Below are 26,326 nucleotides of genomic sequence, written 5' to 3' on the forward strand. Positions count from 1 at the left end.
TTTAAACCCCTTCCTTCCAAATGCGAGTTGGGGTTAATCAGCCGGGTATAATACCTTTATTTAGGCCTGATTAACCCTCCCATCGCCACATAGATTTCCTCCAATGAGGTTACATCAAGGTGATATCCAGCATTATTGATTGTTTCCTTCAGGAGAAGTTATTGTGCATTTTTACTGGTCACTCACAGATCACACATCACTATATACCCACTCTGTACTATAGTCTATTGTAGGAGCCCTACATTTTAATGATGGAGGTTATCGCGTGAAAATGTCACCATCTTTGGAGCACCCACTTTCTATACATATTGAACAATAATAAAGGTATTATGCCCGTCTGGGTGCCCCTGAGCCATATTGGGGAATTCTGAATTGTCAGCTCTGCAACCCAATCATGGCAGAAACACTGTTTTTGTGAAAAAAACTGCATGTGTGTTTCTTACTATTCCAGGATATGGGTTGCCCAAGGTCACAAGGAGCCGACACCGGGAATTGAACCAAGCTCCCCTGCTTCAAACTCTCAGTGCCAGTCAGTGTCTTTTACTCACTGAGCCACACCCTATAAAAACCTGTGCAGCCGGCCGGGATCAGATTCATCCAAGGTAACAAGATTCAACTAAGATTTCATCTAATCTTCAAGATTTTAAAGTTTCATCACAAACTTCGTAAGAGCTGAGATTCCAAGAACCAATACTATAGAGACAGAACAAAAGAAGCAGATCCGGTGGAGTAAACAGCAGTGGCAAATTTCGCTGCTGACCGAGGACTGTTTCAGGCTTTTTTTGTGAGCAACTCCAGCTCCTGGGAAATTTTTCCTACAGACTTTGTTTTACAACTTTCCGTTTTGGGAACATTTTATTTTGTTTGACTTCATTCCAGTAAGTGCATTTTCAAGTTTAATTGTGTAACATAGTGTGAATGTCACTTGCGTGGAAATCCAGAGTGTGGAAGATCAAGTGCTAGACAATATGACCAGTTGAAAAATGTATTGATAAAAAAGCATCACGGTAGAGTCCTGACGGATCCTCTAACGCGTTTCACGCCAAAGCTCTTTGCAAAGAGTGATCCGTCAGGAGCAACACAGAACTGATATAGGGTGTCGGATAATCAGCACAGGTGTGATATAATCACTGACTTGATTGTAAGCGCCTTCAAAAATGCCAGAACTGGGAGTCACTTCTGAGTCAGATCTGTCAAGGGTTTAGCCACGGGGCTGTACGGTGGGACAAACTTCCTATAGTACCCAGCGGTGCATGGAAAAGGCATAACCTGTTTCTTAGTCCTGGGGACTGGCCACTGCACTATAGCCTCATCCTTATCTGGTTCACGCTTGAGATGCCCTACGCCCAGGTAACGGAAATGGGGTAATCAGCTCATTAATAAAGTCAGTATGCTTTGGGGATGAAGGCGTTAATTTTATATACACTACACATGTACTATTTCCCCCTCTGTACCTTAATGTCCCCATTTTGCAGGATTGCATAGGCACAATGTATTGCATTGTATACCTGCATTACTGGTTTTGGGACACAAGATGCAGCTGCGCGAGCAAAACCGCAAGTTAATTGGAGAAGCGTGGCGCGGTCTCTCTGTTCCGTTGAGGAATATAGCTATTCCTTACTGAAGCTGGAAATTGCAACCGCAAGGTCAATTGAATCAAAGGGTTGCGGTTTTCAGTCTCAAGTGGTTCTCGGATCCAATGTATCCCGTCCCGGTTAGTAGCGTAACTTGAAAGGCGGCCGGAAATTGCCGTGGGAACTTGGTCAATTGACGTGGGAACTCGGTTAACCGCATATCAATTGATGTGAGAAGCCCATAACCCAGGCGGGAAGAAGACCCCCCCCGGAAGAAGATAGAAGAAAGAAGAATACAGATGAAGATGGATTACAAATAGAAGACCCGTGGATTGATTTGGATTTTTAGTTTAATGTTTATTTTTTTATGGTTTATTATTTTATGGGTTCCTGTGCCTGGTTGATTGGTTCATGAGTAAGCTGCGCAACGGGAGTCGGTGGGGCCAAGTAATGGTAAGTGAACTAAAGAAATGTATTTTATTTAACTTGTTAATTTTTTTAAAAGCTTTCTTAACATGTGTATTTTTTTTTTGTGGTATATCATTTCTTGCCACTGTATGTATGTATGTATATATGTCTAGAGAGATATATACATACAGGGTAAGAAATGATGTTGTTTTAAAAGCTTAATTTGATGTGTTTTAAATTAATTTGTCTATGCTGCTGTGCTTTATTGTGTGTTTAAAGTATTTTAAAATTAGATAGATGTAATTGTTGATATAGTATGGTGTTCAGGGTTAGCCTTGGTTTTAAAGTTTGTATTCTGGTTGGTACTTATATTTTCTCACATGCTAAATTGTTCTGCTCCAGGCGTGAATTAGTTAATTGTTTCATTGTTCGGGATGGACTGCCAATTGTTTAGGGATGTAAATAATGATTGCTAATTGATTTTTGTTTACTTGATTGGTTAAAATAGTTTACTTGTTTGGAGGTATTTGTATTTTGCTTGCAATGATATTGTTAACATTCATTTGCAGAATGTATATGGTGCATAGATTTTATGCATCATTTATACAATGTAAATGCAATGTATTGATTGGAATGTGAGGTGTTTCATTGCCATTTGATGATTTAGATTGTAAGATCAGTTAGGATTATTAAAGGAAATTCATTGTAATGTAGTGTGTCTGTATGGAGAAGTGTTATTTGTAGTACAGTATGGTTTTGATAACCCTTCTACATTTATTTGTATATTGGTTCATCATGTGTGTGTTTAAGGGGTTAATTGATATCTGAATGTAATTGCAATGTATTGGCTTTGTATTTGCTATGTATTTTGCGGGCAAGACAATGATGTTGCTGGCGACGGAGACTTCTTATTGATGAGGTCAGTAGTACTTTATTTATTTGAATATGCTAGTTAATGTTTTTAATAATGGGCAATGAATCTATTATCCATATCTGGATAATAGTTATTTTGCACATTATTGTACTGTAGGTGTTGGGGGGGGGTGTATGTATTGAATGTATAGGCCAGGTTTATTTTTTTTACATTCAGGGTTTGTTCCGTGGTTCTGCGTGGGACCTCTGGAGACCACCTGTTGATCGCCTCGGGTATCCCACGGGTATCAGGCTGGTGGTTCCACGGGTGACACATGCGGGGATGAAGCGGTGGCCTCACATCTGTGGGGGCACCGCCGACCCGTAGTCTGTGGGGATGAAGCTGTGTGGTCCCACTTCTGTGGGGGCACCGCCGACCCATAGGTGCGGGGATGATGATGTGTGGTCCCACTTCTGTTGGGGCACCGCAGACCCATAGTGAGCCCTCGTGAGTTCCCCAGACCCCCGTGGGAACCACCCAAGGCCCCGCAGACACCTGTGGGTCTGACCTGGGGCTCCCAGACATCCGCAGGCCTACCGTGGGGACACAATTGTGGCCCACGGTGACCCAAGGAGACCACCTGAGGGCCATGGTGCTGGCTGAACCCACCAGCAGGCCTCCAGAACCTGTTTAAAAAGGGCTGCTGGTACCCTGTAGGTCTGTCCAGGTGCCCCGCCAGCCCACCGGGGACTCACGTGGGGCTGCGTTATGAACCCTGTTTGTAAAAGGATAAATCTTGTATTTATGGGGGGCACAGGGGGTGGGTAATGTGCACAGGGGGTGGGTAATGTATTTAATAAATATAATGATGTTTATTGTGGGCCTGTGTATTGTTTTTATTGTGGGTACTGGGGGGGGGTTCCCCAACGGTGTGTGGGTAGGCCTCCCTTGTGGGTAGTGGGTGAGGGTGGTTAGGCCTTACGGGGTGAGGGGTTAGTGTGGGAGGGTATGTAGGCGTCCCGGGTGGTGGGTGAGGGTGGGTTAACCCCTTAATGACTGTAGCATTTAATAACCGCTATGGTGATTAAGGGGTTAGGGGACATGACTTTGGATGTTTTCATTTTTGTCTCTGTTTTGCAGCAGCGGAGTAGCAATGGGCAGGTGGGTTGTGGGTAGTGAGTGGGTGTGGGTGTGGTTAGGCCTCACGGGGTGGGCCATTGGCAGTGAGGCGCTGCATTATATTTACACTGCATCCCCCTCCCCCTCCCCACATTTACATACACTGCATTCACAGAAACACAGGCCAGGGAGATTAAACAGACACAATAGGGGGAGGGGGTCTTACACATATTAGTCAAGGCAGGGAAGTTTAACAGACAATATAGGGGGAGTGGTTTTTACATAGATTACAGTCAAGGCAGGGAGGTTTAACACACACAATAGGAGGAGGGTTTTTTACATAGATTACAGTCAAGGCAGGGAGGTTTAACACACACATTAAAAATATGTATGTAATGTATTTATTGTTTATGTATTTTAAATACACAGGGGGTGTACTGTATGTTGTTTATTGCAATGTTTATTGGGGGCAAATGTCCCCAATAAACATGCTATTCTGCCTTAACCCTTCATTGCCTTAGCGGCTATCAGCTATGGTAATGAAGCAGCATTTCTGTATTTTTAATAATATTGTGCAGGAGCAGGGGGTCCCCTGAGTTTTGATTTCTGGCTCAGGGAACACCCTGCTCACTGTACAATATTATTAAAAATACAGAAATGCTGCTTCGTTACCATAGCACATAGCCGCAAAGGTAAGGAACGATTCTTTATTGATGTGTGTGTTTTATTTATACTGTAGATGTGCAGAGGGTCTCCGGAGCTGAACCACTGTGGTTTTAGGTCCAGGGACCCCCTGCTCCCCGAGATACAGGCCCCTTTAGGGGGTGCCGGTATCCCTCTGCTTGGTTTACAGGTCGCGGTCACGTGATCGGGACCTTTTAATGCAGAGGGATACCGGCACCTCATAAAGGGGGCTGTATCTCGGGAAGCAGGGGATCCCCCGACCAGAAACCAACGCGGTTCAGCTCTGGAGACCCCCTGCACATCTACACTATGAATAAAAATGTATTTTAAATGTATTTATTTATATTTATGTATTTATTTAGATTTATTTATTTTTTGGGCGGCTGCTGTGTGTGAGTTTTTTTATTGTGGGTAGCGGGAGTGGTTGAAGGGGGTATTAGCCCCAATGGTGGTTGTTTAGGGCTTGCGGGGGGGTAGCGGGAGGGGTTAACCCCTCCATGACCATAGAATATTAACTGCTACGGTCGTGAAGGGGTTAAGTGCACCCGCAACCCCCCCGCAAGTCCTAAACTCACACCAAGGGCCAAATACCCCCTTCACCAACCCCCGCTACCCACAATAAAGCGGGCACGGTGGGTTAACCCCTTCATTGACTTAGCGGCTATCAGCTATGGTAATGAAGCAGCATTTCTGTATTTTTAAAGATATTGTGAAGGAGCAGGGGGTCCCCTGAGTTTTGATTTCTGGCTCAGGGAACCCCCTGCTCACTGTACAATATTATTAAAAATACAGAAATGCTGCTTCGTTACCTTAGCACATAGCCGCAAAGGTAAGGAACGAGTGTTTATTTATATATGTGTTTTATTCATACTGTAGATGTGCAGAGGGTCTGCGGAGCTGAACCGCGTTGGTTTTAGGTCCGGGGACCCCCTGCCCCCCGAGATACAGGCCCCTCTAGGGGGTGCCGGTATCCCTCTGCTTGGTTTACAGGCCACGGTCATGTGATCGGGACCTTTAAATGCAGAGGGTTACCGGCACCTCATAAAGGGGTCTGTATCTCGGGAAGCAGGGGGTCGCCCGACCTGAAACCAATGCGGTTCAGCTCTGGAGACACCCGGCACATGTACACTATGAATAAAAATAAATTTTAATAATTTTTAATGTGCCGATGTTTGCGCAGAGAGAGCAGTGGATCTCTCTCTGCTGTAAACACATCTCGCCCCCGCCGGCCCATAGTATCATTGATGTGCATATACAGTACTGTATGTATACAGTACTGTATGTTAGGTGTTATAGGGGTTGTTGTTATACAGTATATATATATATATTTATACTGCATTACAATTCATGAATTTATGCCATCTGGCGGACACGCGAAGCATTGCAGCCTATTAAATCCTGAACCATTATCAATTAACACATCAACCGCGCGTCAGCCGGGCATGACCCGTGGCTGGGAACGCAAAAGGAATGCGGCATGCTCTAGGTGAACAGCGTCGCATTCCTGGAACCAGCCAGGGACAAACCGGTGATTTGTTAGAATAAAGTCTGCCGCAGCAGTATATTGCATTTTAATGAATTATCTCTCTGATGGACTACCATTCCAATTTTAATTCGTGAGACTCTCCACTCAATTAGGAGTCATCTAGTCAATTATTAACATGAATTAAGGAAAGGGTGTATATATATGAGTATGGACACATGCTGTAACTATCCCTGAGGAAGAAACCCACTAATAGGAGATTTGAAACATGTAGGAGGTCTTTTGGCATTACTGAGACACCGTAGCTGTGGAGAACAAGCGGTGACGTCACAGGAGGAGTTGATCGTCTGAACTCTGGGAGAAAGCAGCAAGCAGTGTGCAGCAAGCAGACACCCGAGCAGAGAAGGAGATCCTCTTCCGTGGATTGACGCAATTTCACCTCGCAGCAAGCGGTCCCATATGCTGATATGACCATTTCAATAACGCTTATGTCCTAGTCACTTTTGGTGAGTAGGTTTCCAATTTTACACCAAACGGAGCAAGTTTCAAGACATCTGGTTCCTATGCCAAGGCACAGATAGTTCTTTTTAGTATAATTCTTTTTAGTATAAATATTTGTATTTTTAGTGTAATCAATTGATTTTTATTTTATATGTTATACTGTATTTTATTGTTGAATTAAAATTGCTCTCTTTATACATCCTAGTTGTCCCTGGGTAATGCACTATTGCAGTGTGTTTGCTTGTTTTCTCTTTTTCTCTTGAGGAATCCATCAAGAAAAAAACTTTGTCTACAATCACAATTAAACCTTTCCTCAACACCACAGGAGGGGTCTTTCCCCTACATTACCAAATCTGGGTAGGAGATTCCAGATTCACTTCTTTGGGAAGCTCCAGGACTACCTTGGACTCTATATCACAGGTTTTTTGTAATTCATTGTAATTCATTGTTTGCATGAGCGCTATTGTTCACCTTTATTTTCACTAATTTCTAGTTGTGTAGATATATTCTGGAGCAATGCCTTGACAATTTCCTCCATAGTGAGTTTGAAGTGACAAATGTTACAAAGTACCCTTTTTGTCCAAGGGTTCTTGTCTCGGAACCTTAAAACTCACTATCTTTTAGGGTAAAGCACAGTCACAGGACCATCCAGCTCTGGTTTAAAGGCTTTATTTTCCTTGTCACTCCAGCAGACAAAATAAAGGCAAACAAAAAGAATCAAAATAAATCCTAGCTCTATCAGAGCATTAACTAGACAGCAATTCCCTAGCTATCTTTGGGTGGCTTTCCCACTTATGGTTTGACTCCCACTTAACATTCGGGATGCACATTGATACCCTGACAACCAAGACCTATGCCAAACTAGGGGTACTTTAGAGGAACAAATCCTCCCTAAGTCTCCTGGTCAGAAAGCGTAACACACAGCAGATGCTAATGCCAATTATTGACTATGGAGACATAGTATATGGCCCGGCACCTCAAACCCACCTTAGCAAACTTAACACCCTCTACAATTCAATTTGTCATTTTGTTCTCCAATGCAACTACAACACACATCACTGCTAAATGCTCAAACTAGATTGGTCATCACTAGAGTCTAGGCGCAAAGTTCACCTTTCCTGTCTTGCCTTTAAATTCTTCATGGGCAAGCTACCCAGCTACCTGAACAAACTCCTCACCCCTACCACTTGCAGCACTTATCACCTGAGATCAGACTCCAAAAGACTGTTCATGGTCCCAAGGCTCAACAAAGTATCCGGACGTTCCTCCTTCTCCTACCGTGCACCCCAAAACTGGAACAACCTACCAGAGACTCTCACATCCACCACCAGTTTAAGTTCTTTCAAATCTAAGGCTGTCTCACATTTTAATCTGGTCTGTAACTGTTTCATACGCCCATAATATATATTTTCTTTAACTGTGCACGCAATGTCTTGTATATAATGTATACCCTATTCATTTATGTAACTGTACTTGTAACCATGTATTATTTGTTTTACTCTGTGCCCAGGACATACTTGAAAACGAGAGGTAACTCTCAATGTATTACTTCCTGGTAAAATATTTTATAAATATTAAATAAAATAAATAATTCTCCACCTAATGTGACACAGTACCCTTTTTGTCCAAGGGTTCTTGTCTCGGAACCTTAAAACTCACTATCTTTTAGGGTAAAGCACTGTCCCAGGACCATCCAGCTCTGGTTTAAAGGCTTTATTTTCCTTGTCACTCCAGCAGACAAAATAAAGGCAAACAAAAAAGAATCAAAATAAATACTAGCTCTATCAGAGCATTAACTAGACAGCAATTCCCTAGCTATCTTTGGGTGGCTTTCCCACTTGCCAAATAATAAAACAAATATCATAAATCAAACCTGTTGCAGGCCAGTCCTGTCTGTAGCATCCTGCTCTCTTAGCTGGAATGAGGAGAGAGGGGAGAAATCATCCAGCTTGCCCTTTCTTACACTCTGTTAATTAAGGCCAGGTGATCTGCACCTGCTTTCTTTTCAGAACCTGCCCTTGCCTTTAACCCTTAGTGGGGATAGGTATAATTTGCAAATGCAGGTTTTATGTACCTCCCATCTACAACTTCACCACTGTTCCTTTCATAGTATATATATATAACATTTTTAATATAGATATATTTTGCACATACACTGAGTGTCCCATTCCACTCCCCCCCTTATTGTCTAAGCTGATATTGCATTTCAATAGAGAGAAGCCTTTAATGTCCCCACTGTTACTTTTCACACTATGCTTCTGCTTCTGCCTTATCTTATTATCCCACTTCCTCTTAACATTCATTGCAAACAGATATCCCTCTTACAGCTCTGTATATAATATTTCTGTTTCTGTATTTCTGCCGTACCCGATGAAGAACCCTGAGAGGTTCAAAGCTTGTATCATATCAACTACTTGTTGGTCCAATAAAAGGTATCATACCCCCTACACCCTCCCGCTCCTTTATTATGTTACTACATGAGGGCCAAACACGGCTTCCCACCCTTCTTTGCCTTCTTTAACACATAATATCAGCATTGGGTAATATGGTATGGAAATGATCAACATGGGTCCAACATCTCTCTCCTGACTGAAGTGAAACACGTTGAGGATGTAGGGGGGAGAGCTAAACTGACCAGTCAGGATGTGAAGGCTCGCCAGTGATGGGGATCATAGACTAAAGCAGAACTGATTTTATCTTACTGCTATGTAAGTGAGGATACTGTATGTATGTGATAAATGGAATAAATAATGCATTTTTCAATTTTCCTCCTCTTTGTTTTTGTTCCAAGGAAAGAGAATATTTAAAATTTCTATTGAAGAAATGGCATATTGGACAAGTTGTACTTGTCTTGATGGAGCAGAAGCCTGAGCGTTAAGCAATGAATCTCAAAGCTCGTTACTGTATCTAACCAGTGTCATTAATTACATGACAAATCAAAGATGATTGAAAGTTAATTTATTATCTCTTTTCTTTAAGTAGGATATTATTATTATTATTATTATTATTATTATTATTATTAGTGGTGGTATTTGTGTTATTAATATAATCGCTGTGGTTTATTACAAGTCTATCAGCAGACATTACAGTACAGTACCTGGGGGTAGTGATACAGTTTTGTAATTAGGGACATTGTATAGGTTGTGGCAGAATTCAGGTCCCCAATATACGCAGCCAGGACACCTCTCCTGTGACAGACATAATTTGGAATCATGTCCCCTCCTCCTGATAATAATAAAATAGTTTTCTGTAAGGCTTCACGTTCATTGTTCTCTGAGTCATACACGACATAACCCAGAGTAATGTTGGGTAAAAGATCCTTCCTTTGGTTGATCTCATTTATTGCAAAAAGAAAGCCCAAATAGTGACGATACAGACGTGGATAATAGCTGTGGGGAATAGAGACAGGTTGTATTATTATTAACATAAGGAAGAAGTGCCTCTCCCCAAAGACAAGGAGAGCATAACATATCTAATAACTCTCAGATCTAACTAGTACAAGTGACATGCCAGTATTATGACTCAGAAATACACATGAGACACTATCATGGACAGTGTAGTAGAGAATCATATGAATAACCCCTAGGGTGATGTGTAGTGTAAGTGAAATGATTAAATTCATTTTAAGTCTAACAAAAATCTAAAAATAATTGGAGCAAGAAAATGTTAAAGCCGTGTAAAAAAATGTTCTTGATTTTTCTATACTCTCCTTGTCTGTGGGAGAGGCGCCTCTTCTTTATAGTACTCATATTACTCTAGTGCACCCAGACTACCTTCTACGGCGACAGAACGGGTGTCTCTTCTGTTTATACCCCTGTATTGTTATTAAAGTATTATTATTTTAGTTCTGTGTATTCTTTAATATAACATTTGAAATAGTGTTTGTGATTAACAACATATGTAAGTTTGTACATTTAAACTTTTTGGAGTAAAATAGTTTACTTTAGACTCATTACAAACAAATATACATTTAACATGACATTAAACACTGGAGAGAAAGTGTGATCAAAAAGATTCCCCGATATAACTATGCTGCTAGAATAAAAAGCTTTACCTAAATAACTATGCTGCTGGAATAAAAGGCTGCCCCTATATAACTATGCAGCTGGAATAAAAGGCTGTCCCTATATAACTATGCTGCTGGAATAAAAAGCTATCCTTAATAACTATGCTGCTGGAATAAAAGGCTGTCCCTATATAACTATGCTGCTGGAATAAAAGGCTGTCCTATATAACTATGCTGCTGGAATAAAAGACTGTCCCTATATAACTATGCTGCTGGAATAAAAGGCTGTTCTATATAACTATGCTGCTGGAATAAAAGGCTGTCCTATATAACTATGCTGCTGGAATAAAAGGCTGTTCTATATAACTATTATGTTGGAATAAAAGGCTGTCCCTATATAACTATGCTGCTGGAATAAAAGGCTGTTCTATATAACTATGCTGCTGGAATATAAGGCAGCCCCTATATAACTATGCTGCTGGAATAAAAGGCTGTTCTATATAACTATGCTGCTGGAATATAAGGCTGTCCTATATAACTATGCTGCTGGAATAAAAGGCTGTTCTATATAACTATGCTGCTGGAATATAAGGCTGTCCTATATAACTATGCTGCTGGAATAAAAGGCTGTTCTATATAACTATGCTGCTGGAATATAAGGCTGTCCTATATAACTATGCTGCTGGAATAAAAGGCTGTTCTATATAACTATGCTGCTGGAATAAAAGGCTGTCCTATATAACTATGATGTTGGAATAAAAATCTGTCCCTATATAACTATGCTGCTGGAATAAAAGGCTGCCCCTATATAACTATGCTGCTGGAATAAAAGGCTGTCCCTATATAACTATGCTGCTGGAATAAAAGGCTGTCCTATATAACTATGCTGCTGGAATAAAAGGCTGCCCCTATATAACTATGCTGCTGGAATAAAAGGCTGTCCCTATATAACTATGCTGCTGGAATAAAAGGCTGTCCAATATAACTATTATGTTGGAATAAAAATCTGTCCCTATATAACTATGCTGCTGTAAAAATATTTTGTCACTATAAAAATAGGCTGCTAGAAAAAAAACTGTAACTAGATAACTACTGCTGCGGCACAGTTTATTCGAGCATTTGCCCGTTCTGTGCCGCAGCAGTAGCCTGGCGCGCGCCCGAGTGTGACGGGCGCGCGCCGAAGCAGCGGAAGAGCGCCCTCCGATCGGGGCGCTCTCCCTACCGCTGCCGGGTCCGCCGGGTCCCCCGGAACCCCCTGCCGCTGTCCCGCGATCGCGGGACACCAGGGCTCCCTCGGGGAGCCCCTGGACACGCGTGCAGGGGGCGCACGCTCCCGATGACGTGTGACCGCGCGTCTATGACGCGCGGCACGCCGAGGGGCGGCCACTAGCAAGCCGGGAGATTTCCCGGCTTGCGGTACCGACCACACTTCAATAAAGTGTGTCGGTAGTGTATGCTGCTGGAATAAAAAGCTGTCCATACATACTGCTGCGCCAGCCTTTGTTTTAAAACTTCTCGGGGGCGTAGCGGGTGCATCTTCTGAATTCCACGCACAATAAATTGGGCATCCCCGCATTCATGACGCATTCACGCCGCCCAGCACCCGCGGCTCATCCGCGGTTGATTTGTTTAATTATAATGGTTCGGATTTAATTGGGGGAAATTATTTGCGCATCCTCCAGGTGGTAGATATTCATGAATTGTAATGAATCCTAATGTGCTACAGTAATGTATCGACTTGCAGGTGTTTAGAAAAAACCACAGTGGTCCATTGTGAATTGACCTTGGTACTGAAGAAGTTACTGTATCAATTTAGGCGTTTCATAATAAAAACTCAAGGCGCTGTGTCTTTTATACATTTCTGTAATGTATGTCTCCTGCAATGAGTACAATGAGTACACCGCAGTACGTTTGGAAAAAAGCCTGACATAACGTACGCTTATTTAATATGGTCCGCAATTAATGCTGCAGATTATAAGATTGCCACAGTTGGTCAAATGTATCAATATTTTGTCTAAAATTATGACTTTTACAAATTTTCACCAGATGCTCATGTGTGGAAGCGTGCAATAAGGAAAAAGTTAGGCAGCGATCCGTGTTTTTTTCGTATTGCTCCTGCAAACGAAGTACGAGGAGGGTATTGGTGTCTGGTGCCAGATTTTTCCAATATCTTTGATCATGGAGACTTCAAAAGGCAAAAGTCATGATAAAACCAACTAAGATTCGTCAGTCCAAGGCCAGCAATGGAACATCGCCTGTGCCGGCGCCAGCACTGGCTTACAATAACGGTCCGACCGTCAGTGGAAACCTGGTGGCAGGCAACCCTTGCTATCTATCCCCGCCAGGATACCTGCGGCCTGAGCAAGATTTCACGTACAGACACCAGCAAGCTTGCATGAACCAAAAAAATTTCCAGCTTCATCAGCTCTCAACTACAAGTGTAGCAGGCCCGCTGTCACCTGTCAACTACGTGTATAATCAAGAATAAAGCACTGGCAGTGGCTCGGCGCCAACCGTTGGCAAAGTCTATAATGAAGGTAAAAACCTGCAGTTCAAGCTGCCATATTTTATTCCTTTTTTTAAATATCAATACATTATGCACACAGATAAGCGATTAGTTACTGCAGATGGGTTGGTTCTCCTGTAATCAATCGCTTTGCTTATGGTTATTTAGTTCTATTATTTTATTCACAATTCTAGAAAATGTAGTCCAGCACTATGATTGGCTGAGCAGCTTCTACAGTAGATACTGAACAATTGGTGGACAGCTAGGTGCATGCGTGTACTGAATGCCTCATTGGAACCTTGTTGAAACGCATATCCGTGTCATCACATTTAGTCGCATGCGTGTATGTGAACAAGAGACGACCCCCCCCCCCTCCCGAGAAAATTATTGTGGGCTTCTTGAGGGCACTGATTAATTTTAACCAACCAGTATGTGAAATATTATACAATACTTACTGTATGTTTTTGAGACACTGAAATTTGTATAAAAGGTTGCATAATGCAACAATGAAACAATTTTAAAAATATTCAACTTTTTTTATTTTTTTGGAGTTAAAAACATTATGTTATAAATTTTGAACAACAGAACAGCAATAACGGAAACATATACTGTAATATACAGTACCAGTAATATTTTATTTTTCCTCAGAAAATAAACTTTGTCATCAAGCGGAGAACGGCAAATGGAGGGATTTCGATGGATAATATCGCTTTTTTGAAACGTTGCTTGCGCATTGATGAATTTGATGTAAAAACCCAAGTACTGGAGGCAACAATTTAGTGACAGTGCAATTTTTATTGATTAGGATAGTATAACTGTGAGCTTTATAGAAAACCTTAAATACTGTTTTCATATTCAATACTTTTTTACATACTGTACTGTATAAGAAACCCCAAAATAAAAAATTATAAACTTTTATTCTATACAGTATGTATTTATTCTACAGTATATGTATCTATTGAGTCTCTCACGATACTCATTAAATGATCGGTAATTTTGAAATACCTCCACAATTATTCTCCTTAAATTTTCTGGCAGAGCCTTTTTTATTCGATTCCCTTTGTAGTTCACGTTGTGGGTCCACCCGCAGTACTCCTCATAACTGACGTGGTGTTTGAAGATGGACAGGGCATATCTATGGGCTATACCAGCACTTGCAACCTTGTACTTCTCCCTGACTGGCTGGGGCAGGACGCGCAAGCTGATGTCGGGCACCGTTTCAATGCACACGTGTGTGGGCGTGACTCTGGGAGCGGATGTGCTTATTTGAACGGGTGTGCTTCTGGGAGCGGGTGTGCTTATGGGAGCGGGTGTGATCCTGGTAGCGGGCGAGGGTAGGTGGTCTGGGAGGATGCTTTCCTCCTGTCGAAGTCGCCTTATCGGTGTTGACATCTTCTGTCGTGGTCTTAACGGGGTTGTCATGTCATCCTCATCATACATGTACATATATTCTTCAGACGGAGGGGGTGTGCTTGGTGATGGAATCATGCCACACTCCTGCTCCTGCGTCCGACATACAGGGGCAGGAACTCCAAGCTAAGAATGTATCCCCGCTATGTCAATATCCATCTTCTCCATACACCCATCCATCTTCTCCATACGCCCATCCATCTTCTCCATCCGCCTATCCATATTTAACATGGTCTCTAAAGGAAGATCTATCTTTTGCACCATAGAATTGTCAGGGATCTCAATACAACTTAACCCATTCAACATGCGGGCGAACAAGCTGGATCTTGTGCATGGGGTGCTGTGGACATCTGAGTGAATGGGTGCTGGTGCGGATGAGATAGGGGAAACCAGCAGCAGAGCATCATAGGGGATGGGTGCTGGAGCAGATGAGATATGAGGTCCCTGGAGAGCAGCGTCGTTGATGGGTGCCAGAGCAGGTGGCCTGGGGGTTCCCAGGAGAGCAGCGTTGTGGATGGGTGCAGGAGCAGGTGGCCTTGGGGTTCCTGGGAGAGCAGCATCGTGGATGGGTGCAGAAGCAGGTGGCCTTGGAGTTCCTGGGAGACCAGTATCGTGGATGGGTGCAGGAGCAGATGACCTAGGGGTTCCTGGGAGAGCAGCGTTGTGGATGGGTGCAGGAGCAGGTGACCTAGGGGTTCCTGGGAGAGCAGCGTTGTGGATGGGTGCAGGAGCAGGTGACCTAGGGGTTCCTGGGAGAGCAGCGTTGTGGATGGGTGCAGGAGCAGGTGACCAAGGGGGTCCTGCGAGAGCAGCGTTGTGGATGGGTGCAGGAGCAGGTGACCTGGGGGTTCCCGGGAGAGCGGTGTCGTGGATGGGTGCAGGAGCAGGTGACCTGGGGGTTCCTGGGAGAGCAGCGTTGTGGATGGGTGCAGGAGCAGGTGACCTGGGGGTGCCTGGGAGAGCAGCGTTGTGGATGGGTGCAGGAGCAGGTGACCTGGGGGTTCCCAGGAGAGCAGCATTGTGGATGGGTGCAGGAACAGGTGACCCGGGGGTTCCCAGGAGAGCGGTGTCGTGGATGGGTGCAGCAGCAGGTGACCTGGGGGTTCCCGGGAGAGCAGCGTTGTGGATGGGTGCAGGAGCAGGTGACCTGGGGGTTCCTGGGAGAGCAGCGTTGTGGATGGGTGCAGGAGCAGGTGAACTCGGGGTTCCCAGGAGAGCAGCGTTGTGGATGGGTGCAGGAGCAGGTGACCTGGGGGTTCCCAGGAGAGCGGTGTCGTGGATGGGTGCAGGAGCAGGTGACCTGGGGGTTCCCAGGAGAGCGGCATCGTGGATGGATGGCTCCCATTTGTTTTGCATTCTTTGTACACCAGCGAACTTCTATTTTCCATAATAAGGCCCAGGCTTCTTAGCCTTTGGGGTCGTCTGAAGGTTTTCTTTATTTCTCTTGGCCTTTTGCTTTGGCTTTGGGTTGGAAAAGACTTCCGCCTTTCTCTTTTTCATGGTGGTCGGCACGGCAGAAGCAAGCGGGTTCTTGCGTCCGTAGAATCCGGGATGATCCAGCGTGTGGTAGGCTATTCAATTTGAGTGACCTTTTATACACAGTGTCCTTATTTTAATTGAGGGGAAGGTGTTAAAAGTGGGCGTACTGTGTATTAAACCTGTTGAGTGAGGTTGAGACAAATTAAAGTATAAATACACCATCCATTTTGTTGATTCACTGAACATTGAATATTTATTTATTTATTTTATTTATAAAATATTTTACCAGGAAGTAATACATTGAGAGTTACCTCTCGTTTTCAAGTATGTCCTGGGCACAGAGTAAAACAAATAATACATGGTTACAAATACAGTTACATAATGAACAAGGTATACATTATATACAAGACATTGCGTGCACAGTTATAGAAAATAAATATTATGAGCGTATGAAACAGTTACAGACCAGGTTAAAGTGTGAGACAGCCTTAGATTTGAAAGAACTTAAGCTGGTGGTGGATAAGCTTGTGCTTGTATTTCTTTTTAAACGCAGCGATGCCAGTTAAAAAGATGTCTAGGGATCTCAGAATGAGAATACAGAATATGTACACGAGAGGACAACGAATTTCACAGATTCAACGCTGGTTAAGTATTTCGGGCCTCGTTGTACCAGCAGCCACCGTGAGCTATCATGCCCACAGTAATGCCAGAAATGTCAAGCGGACACCAACAGTCACTACCGCGTAAGTAAAGTATTTTTAATATGTTTTCTTTACTGTACAGTTCTGTAATAGCACGCTTACTTGTTAAATGGCTTATTGTTTTTAACAGTACCTTTTTCCTAGCAATTATTTGAGATAAAAAAAATTGTATGTCACCTCCCCCCAATGCAGTATACTGTATCCCCGTATCTTTACCGTACAGTACAGATTAAATGCATGTTTTTACATTCTTATATTCTTATAATCAATACATTTATAGACACCCATTGTATTTCCAAGTGAGTTGCACCTCTTTCCTTAATTATCACTCACTTCATTATGACTCATTATGACACTCACTCACAACCCCCAATGCAGTATACAGTACAGTATACTGTTTACTGTATAAAGTATGACACACACATAAAGTACACATAACATATTATAATTTAATATTATATTTATATAGCTGTATATTTATATAACAATATTATATATACGGTATATTATAATTTATATAACTGTATATTTATATAACTATTTTATATATATTGTTTTTAACAGTAACTTTTTCCTAGCATTTATTTGTGATGAAAAAATCAAGACAGAGAATTAATGAATCTATAATGTTACAGTATATTTATTTAGCGGCTGGTAGAGTACAGTATATATATATATATATATATATATATATACAGTCATGTGAAAAAGAAAGTACACCCTCTTTGAATTCCATGGTTTTACATATCAGGACATAATAACAATCATCTGTTCCTTAGCAGGTCTAAAAATTAGGTAACTACAACCTTAGATGAACAGCAACACATGCCATATTACACTGTGTCATGATTTATTTAACAAAAATAAAGACAAAATGGAGTTGCCATGTGTGAAAAACTAAGTACATCTTTACTGCTTCCATAGGAATTAAGATGCTAAGTAGCATACATGTGCTGCTTATCAAATGCCCTTGATTAATTGATCAAGTGTGACTACCTCTATAAATGCCAAAGTTTTAGCAGTTTGCTGGTCTGGAGTATTCAGGTGTTTGTTAACACATTCCCAAGGAGGAAAGACATCAGCAATGATCTTAGAGAAGCAATTGTTGCTGCCCATCAATCTGGGAAATGTTATAAGGCCATTTCCAAACAATTTAAGTCCATCATTCTACAGTGAGAAAGATTATTCAAAAGTGGAAAACATTCAAGACAGTTGCCAATCTTCACAGGAGTGGATGTCCCAGCAAATTCACCCCAAGGTCAGACCGTACAATATTCAGAAAAAATTGCAAAAAAAACAAGAGTTACATCTCAGACTCAACATACCTCAGTTAGCATGTTAAATATTAAAATTCATGACAGTACAATTAGAAAAAGACTGAACAAGTCTGGCTTGTTTGAAAGGGTTGCCAGGAGAAAGCCTCTTCACACAAAAAAAGAACATGGCAGCACGGCTTATGTTTGCAAAATTACATCTGAACAAACCACAAGACTTCTGCAACAATGTCCTTTGGACAGATGAGACCAAAGTGGAGATGTTTGACCATAATGCACAGCGCCACGTTTGGAGAAAACCAAACACAGCATATCAGCACAAACACCTCATACCAACTGTCAAGCACGGTGGTGGAGGGGGTGAGGATTTGTGATGGTTTTTCAGCCACAGGACCTTGGAACCTTGCAGTCATTGAGTCGACCATGAACTCCTCTGTATACCAAGGTATTGTAAAGTCAAAGGTGAGGCCATCTGTCCGACAGCTAAAGCTTGGCCGAAATTGGGTTATGAAAGAGGACAATGATCCGAAGCACACCAGCAAATCTACAACAGAATGGCTGAAAAAGAAAAGAAACAAGGTGTTGCAATGGCCCAGTCAAAGTCCAGACCTCAACCGGATTGAAATGCTGGGGAGGGACCTTAAGAGAGCTGTGTATAAACAAATGTCCACAAACCTCAATGAACTGAAGCAATGTTGTAAAGAAGAGAGGGACAAAATTCCTTCACAACGATGTAAGAGACTGATAAAGTCATACAGAAAACGATTACTTCAAGTTATATCTGCTAAAGGTGGTTCAACAAGCTTTTGAATCTTAAGGTGTTCTTAGTTTTTCACACATGGCTTCTCCATTTTGCTTTATTTTTGTTAAATAAATCATGACACACTGTAATATGTCATGTGTTGTTTTTCATCTGAGGTTGGATTTACCTAATTATAAGACCTGCTAAGGAACAGATGATTGCTATTACAGTATGTCCTAATATGTAAAACCATGGAATTCAAAGAGGGTGTACTTTCTTTTCCACACCCTGTGTGTGTGCGTATATATATATATTTTTATAAATAAATAATAAATAATATAGAGAGAGAGAGACAACAGAAAAAGCAACCTTATAAAAAGCACACGGACATAGATATAAAGTGTAAACAGAGAATTTATTAAAGTGAGTTAAAACAGGGGATGAAATTTAAAAGGAGAGGGGGGCTCAACTGTACCATACAATGTGAACCTGGAGGCAAGGGTCTAAACATAGAACCAATACTGACATGCACAGGACACAGGGGGCTCTGTAAAAGCACACCTGTAAATTGAAACCCACACTGAAAAAATATATCCACATTAATAGAATCACCATACAAACATCTTGGGTAATTGCGTGGAGTGGATACAATAAAAATGCAAGTAGCAATGTGAGGTATACATCACCACTCAGTGTAGGAGTGTCACGGGCAGAAGAGTAAGTCAAAGCTCCATATCAGGTAAATGAGGGTAGGGGCCCCCCTCAGCAGACTCCCACTCCAACGCGTTTCGACCAGAAACTGTCTTCTTCGGGGAGTGGTGAGGGGAGAAATGAGCTAGCATATATAGGGGAAATATAGCAGCAAAATTGGCGCCAAACAGATTGAAAATTGTAAACAGCTGTGAGAATTTAGATGGATCTACAAGCAAAACGGCGTCATGGGGTCTATTGTGCAAAAATGAACAACCTCATTGGTTTGGTACAGTCATGTGGTATCACCAGCGTCATCACGTATGTAAATTGTGAAATGACGCTCGTGACGTCATCACGTTGACCGCGTCATAGCGCGCGGTTGGCATGGCGACCGTACACATAAATATAGGGCGGACGCAAATCATGGAAGGAGAGGACTGAAGTTCACAGTATACTGCTTGTACTGTCCTATGGCCAGATCTAGGGGAAATGCGTGTGACGTCATCCCGTAAAATACGTCATGACGTGCGGTTTTCATAGCTACCACACACAAAAAATACTAGGGGGCATACACGAGCCAGGAAGTGGTACATAAAGGCAAACTATACCCCATAACGCTTAATTAAAAGCTATTTGTCACAATGTCAGATCCTAATGCAAATCCATAAGTACTTAAAAGAAAAGAGGATGATGTATAACAGCAAAATATAAGTATTTGTTACAGCAAACATAAAGAAATACTAATACATTGCTAAGCAGGTAAAGTACAAACCTAACAGGAACCACTTACTATTAAATTGTATTAACCCTCATTGCAAGTATAAATAAACAAGGATTATAAACATACATTAACTGCAACTATTGATATAAGTAATATATATATATATACCCAGTATATATGAAGAACACACAGAATGGGTGCAGCTGTCAAATTAACTCAAGATAGATAATGTAATACACAAAACCAGAAATAAGAGTAAATAATAACCTCTGGCGGTGCTACCGACCTAAGAATTAAATAATAAAAAAAAGAGAAAAGAAGGTCAAAAAGGGAGCACTCAAAACGTATGTGATGAATAATAGAAAAATGGATTTAATTAGCAACGAAAAATAAAAACAAATGAGACACACCTCAACACATACCACATATGAATAATTACTGTATACATGATCTAATAAGCAAAAAAAAAAAAAGTCCTAATGAGACACAAACAAATCTAGGGGAAAGATAATTCCCCTAGAAGTGTAAACTTATCGGCCGATCACAGATATAAATGGACTCAAAGTTACAGGGAAAAACAAAATAAATCAAAACCTACATGTGAAGCAAATAGAAATGATTAACTAAATGCTACCTAATAAACACATGAAAAGATCAAATAAGGATAAATACTGGCATGGGGAAAAAGATGGAACTTTAGCCTTTTCAGGTTTTTTGCTGCTTACATGTTACTCCCCTCTTTTTCCCCATGCCAGTATTTATATATATATATATATATATCTATCAGAAAATTTTTGTTTATTAATTTATTTATTTATATATATATATATATATATATATATATATATATATATATATATATATATATATATATATATATATATATATATATATATATATATATATATATATATATATATATATATATATATATATATATATATATATATACACACACACACACATGTATATATATATATATATACATATACCGTATTTCCTCGATTGTAAGACGCAGGTTTTTTCCCTTTTTCACGTTGCTGAAATAGGCCTGCGTGTTACAATCGATGTACTGTGAAAAAAAAAAAAAAAAAAACAGCCAGGGGGCGCTGCAGAAAAAGCCACAGCAGCTTTCCGCGTTCTACCATCCCCTGGTGCTTGCATCACGTGCGCCCCCCCCCCCCCACGTGCGCGCTAGCGACCCTTTATGAAGTGCCAGCCCCCCCACATAAGGAGATGCTAGCTGCCTCTCCTATTACCACCCTCACGACTGTCAGCTGTCCGGCTGCCTCTCCCATTGTACCCCCTCCCTCGCAACTATCAGCTGTCTGGCGGTAGAAGTGCCTTTCTACCGCCAGCTGCATCCCCCATTCCCCCCCCCCCTCTCTATCTCCCTCTGCGCGGCCCGCGATCAGCTGGGCTGTGCTGCTGCCGGTCACCTCTCCCATCTCCCCCCCCCCCCCTGTGTGCAGGAGACATCTTCCCTCGGCGTGGGGCTGTGCTGCTGCCGGTCACCTCTCCCATCCCCCCCCCCCCCCCTGTGTGCAGGAGACATCTCTCCCTCGGCGTGGGGCTGTGCTGCTGCCGGTCACCTCTCCCATACCCCCCCCCCCACCCCCCCCCCCCTGTGTGCAGGAGACATCTCTCCCTCGGCGTGGGGCTGTGCTGCTGCCGGTCACCTCTCCCATCCCCCCCCCCCCCCCCTGTGTGCAGGAGACATCTCTCCCTCGGCGTGGGGCTGTGCTGCTGCCGGTCACCTCTCCCATCTCCCCCCCCCCCCCCTGTGTGCAGGAGACATCTTCCCTCGGCGTGGGGCTGTGCTGCTGCCGGTCACCTCTCCCATCTCCCCCCCCCCCCCTGTGTGCAGGAGACATCTCTCCCTCGGCGTGGGGCTGTGCTGCTGCCGGTCACCTCTCCCATACCCCCCCCCCCCCCCCCCCCCCTGTGTGCAGGAGACATCTCTCCCTCGGCGCGTCCCACGATCAGCTGGGCTGTGCTGCTGTAGAGGTGCAGGCTGCCTCTCCCATTCCTCCTCTCACCCTCCTCCGCGCATAAGGCTGCTGTCAATGCTTCTACCCCTCCCCCTGGCCGGAACGTGTGAATGCAGCCAGAGGGGAAGATGAGCTGAGGAGCACCTGTCACTCAACATACAGTAAGTACAGCATCCCCAGCGCAGCTCCCATAATGCTTAGCAGTATCCTGTTTGTAGTGCTGAGGAGAAAAGTTGTACTGTAGTATAGTGTAGTGTACTATTGTGCAGTGTTACGCAGTGTACTATTGTGCAGTGTGCAGTGACACAGTTTACTGTTGGGCAGTGTGCAGTGTGACACAGTGTACCGTAGCGCAGTGTGCAGTGTGACGCAGTGTGCTATTGCGCAGTGTTACGCAGTGTGCTGTTGCGCAGTGTGCAGTGTTGCGCAGTTTACTGTTGCGCAGTGTGCAGTGTTGCGCAGTTTACTGTTGCGCAGTGTTGCGCAGTTTACTGTTGCGCAGTGGGCAGTGTGACGCAGTGTGCTGTTGCGCAGTGTGCCGTGTTGCGCAGTTTACTGTTGCGCAGTGTGCAGTGTGACGCAGTGTACTGTTGCGCAGTGGGCAGTGTGACGCAGTGTGCTGTTGCGCAGTGGGCAGTGTGACGCAGTGTGCTGTTGCGCAGTGTGACGCAGTGTGCTGTTGCGCAGTGTGCAGTGTGACGCAGTGTGCTGTTGCGCAGTGTGCAGTGTGACGCAGTGTGCTGTTGCGCAGTGTGCAGTGTGACGCAGTGTGCTGTTGCGCAGTGTGCAGTGTGACGCAGTGTGCTGTTGCGCAGTGTGCATTGTTGCGCAGTTTACTGGTGTGCAGTGTTGTGCAGTGTTGCGCAGTTTACTGTTGCGCAGTGGGCAGTGTGACGCAGTGTGCTGTTGCGCAGTGTGCTGTGTTGCGCAGTTTATTGTTGCGCAGTGTGCAGTGTGACGCAGTGTACTGTTGCGCAGTGGGCAGTGTGACGCAGTGTGCTGTTGCGCAGTGGGCAGTGTGACGCAGTGTGCTGTTACGCAGTGTGACGCAGTGTGCTGTTGCGCAGTGTGCAGTGTGACGCAGTGTGCTGTTGCGCAGTGTGCAGTGTGACGCAGTGTGCTGTTGCGCAGTGTGCAGTGTGACGCAGTGTGCTGTTGCGCAGTGTGCAGTGTGACGCAGTGTGCTGTTGCGCAGTGTGCAGTGTTGCGCAGTTTACTGGTGTGCAGTGTTGTGCAGTGTTGCGCAGTGTGCTGTTGCGCAGTGGGCAGTGTGACGCAGTGTGCTGTTGCGCAGTGTGCAGTGTTGCGCAGTGTACTGTTGCGCAGTGTAGTGTTGCGCAGTGTGTACTGTTGCGCAGTGTGCAGTGTTGCGCAGTTTACTGTTGCGCAGTGTGCAGAGTTGCGCAGTGTACTGTATAGTGAAGTGCAGTGTAGTGCACTGTGACTTACCGTAAAATGTCATCAAAAAGACTTCACTATGATGCAGCATTGAAACGCAAAGTTATTGCGTACGCAGAAGAGCACGGAAATAGAGCTGCGGAACGTAAATTTACTATAAATGAAGCAAATATTCGTCGCTGGAGGAAGGACCGCACTACTATATTTGCTTGCAAAACAACAACCAAGTGCTTTACAGGACCTAAGAAGGGAAGATACCCACAAGTAGATGAAGCTATGCTTCGTTTTGTCATTGAGACACGTGCAAGAGGATTGGCTGTCACACGTCAGGCAATGCAAGTAAAGGCAATAGAAATTGCCAAATCTCTCGGAATAGATTACACAATTTTCAAAGCAAGGAGAGGTTGGTGTGACCGATTCATGCGTCGTGAAGGACTATCACTCAGGCGCAGAACATCTATCTGTCAAAAGATTCCAGCTGACTTTCAAGAGAAGCTGCTTAACTTCCAGCGATATGTCATTGACTTAAGAAAGAAAAAAAACTATGATTTTAACCAAATTGGAAATGCAGACGAAACCCCGGTATACTTCGATATGCCCAGAAATTACACTGTCAATCCTAAAGGGGCTAAAGAGGTCAAGATCATGACCACGGGTTATGAAAAGCAGCGTGTCACTGTGATGCTATGCATTACTGCCGATGGCCGAAAGTTGCCACCTTATATCATTTTAAACCGCAAAACCATACCCAAGAATGAGATCTTTCCCACAGATGTAATTGTGTGCGCACAAAAAAATGAATGGATGACAGCTGAGCTGATGGAAGACTGGGTAAAAATCGTCTGGAGTAGACGTCCAGGCGCCCTACGTAACACACCCAGTATGTTGGTTCTTGATGCATTTCGTGGACATTTATCTGAACAGATAAAGAATAAGCTCGCCAGAATGCGCTGTGACTTGGTGGTTGTTCCTGGAGGCATGACTAGCCAACTTCAACCCCTCGATGTTTCTGTGAACAAACCGTTTAAAGATCATCTAAGGAAAGAGTATGAGGGATGGTTGCTATCTCAAAACCTTCCTTTGACACCTTCTGGTAAAATTAAGAGGGCATCTGCATCAAAACTTGCAGAATGGGTGTCCGCTGCTTGGAAGAAAATACCAGAAACAATAGTAGAGCACTCATTTAAGAAATGCTGCATCACAAATTCACTTGATGGTACAGAGGACGACCTTCTGTGGGAAAACGCTGACCTCAACAACTCCCAAAGTGATTCAGAAGAATCTTTAGACTTAAACTCTAACTTTGAATGTGATACTGAAGAAGAAAATGATATGTAATTGTATGGATAAATTATTATTGTCTGCTAGTAAAAATATTTATTCTGCACATTTAATTTAGTGGGGTTTTTTTTCCCCAATTTTTTTTATTAAATCAAGGGTGCGTCTTAGAATCGATGGCGTCTTAGAATCGAGGAAATAGGGTATATACACGGAATGTTGGTGCCCTACTGTAACAAATTGTTGTTTTTCCTGTACACGGTAGGGCGACAACTCTTCTGGTTGACCAATTAAGTGAAGAGAATGATGAGAGGTGTGCCACAATGGTCAAGAACGCTCTTGAGCAACAACACAATATCATCACATCTCATAGCAGCATCAAAGTGATGAGAAACCGATTGGGATGGAAATATGGACGTGTAAGGTTAGTATTGGACAGTACAGTACTGTAGGTTAAAAGGGTTGTTTTATTGTACAGTACCTCTAAAATTATTCCTTGTCATTAAAGAGCATATCCTATGATAAGGGATGCCAACAAGATCAAAAGAGTGGTCCAGGCACGAGCATGGATCGAAAGTGACGAATCTTTTCAGGATTGCATCTTTACTGACGAGTCTACTGTATCGCTTGAAAGATTTGCCACCTTTGCATTCCACAAAAAAGGTCGCATATCTATGAAGCCGCGTCCAAAACACCCAGTGACGATGCATGTGTGGGGTGCCATCTCTAGGAGTGGACCAGGATGCATCATCATCTTTGACGGTAAAATAATGCACAAAGTCACATGCTGTAGCCTTATGCACTGTACTGTACTAGTAGTGTGCACTTTTCTTTTCTTGTTACAGGAATCATGAATAAAGAATTTTTTCAAGAGAAAATAGTGCCCGAGATTGTGGAATACATCACACGTGAATTCCCAGATGGTCACCGGCTATTCCAGGACAATGATCCCAAACACACTGTGTCTAGTGCGCATATTTTTGCCTGCGGTATCAACTGGGTGAAGACGCCAGCGGAGTAAGTATGGTTACCGTTTCACATTTTTTTAGACTGTTTACTGTGTGTCTCTTTAACTCCTTCTCCTTCTTTCCCCCTCCAATGACAGATCGCCAGATTTCAATCCTATCGAAATTGTATGGCATCAGCTGATGGATCATATCTGAAAAGTAGTGAAACACTCAAAAAAGGATGAATTGGCGGATGGCATACTGAGTTTTTGGAATAACGTACTCACCGTAGAAAGATCTAATAAATATATAGATCATATTGCGACCGTGTTGCCCATTGTGATAGAGCGCAATGGGCAGGCATCAGGAAAGTAGTAAGTTACAGTGCAGTACTGTAGTATGGTAAGTACAGGTGCAGCAAGTATGATACAGGTAAGTATGGCACAGATTGTCTTTAATATGCCCTTTACTGCACTGATTTTATTCTTTTCTTTTCAGATCCTGCTGCACTACAAATCTTGTTATAAAGTAGTTATACAGTAGTTATAATGTAGTATA

At 43.0% G+C, this 26,326-nt stretch overlaps 1 protein-coding gene across 1 annotated transcript in view; it reads right to left on the reverse strand.

Annotated features, from left to right (window-relative positions):
* LOC142484934 (vomeronasal type-2 receptor 26-like) overlaps positions 1-26,326 on the reverse strand; it is a 109,589-nt gene that overhangs the window by 50,443 nt on the left and 32,820 nt on the right. Inside the window, exon 3 of the mRNA XM_075584183.1 lies at positions 9,720-10,011. Coding sequence (XP_075440298.1) covers positions 9,720-10,011 — 292 coding nt within the window. The remainder of the gene's footprint in view (positions 1-9,719; positions 10,012-26,326) is intronic.

Source organism: Ascaphus truei, unplaced genomic scaffold (assembly GCF_040206685.1).
Source record: "Ascaphus truei isolate aAscTru1 unplaced genomic scaffold, aAscTru1.hap1 HAP1_SCAFFOLD_472, whole genome shotgun sequence".
NCBI lineage: Eukaryota > Metazoa > Chordata > Amphibia > Anura > Ascaphidae > Ascaphus > Ascaphus truei.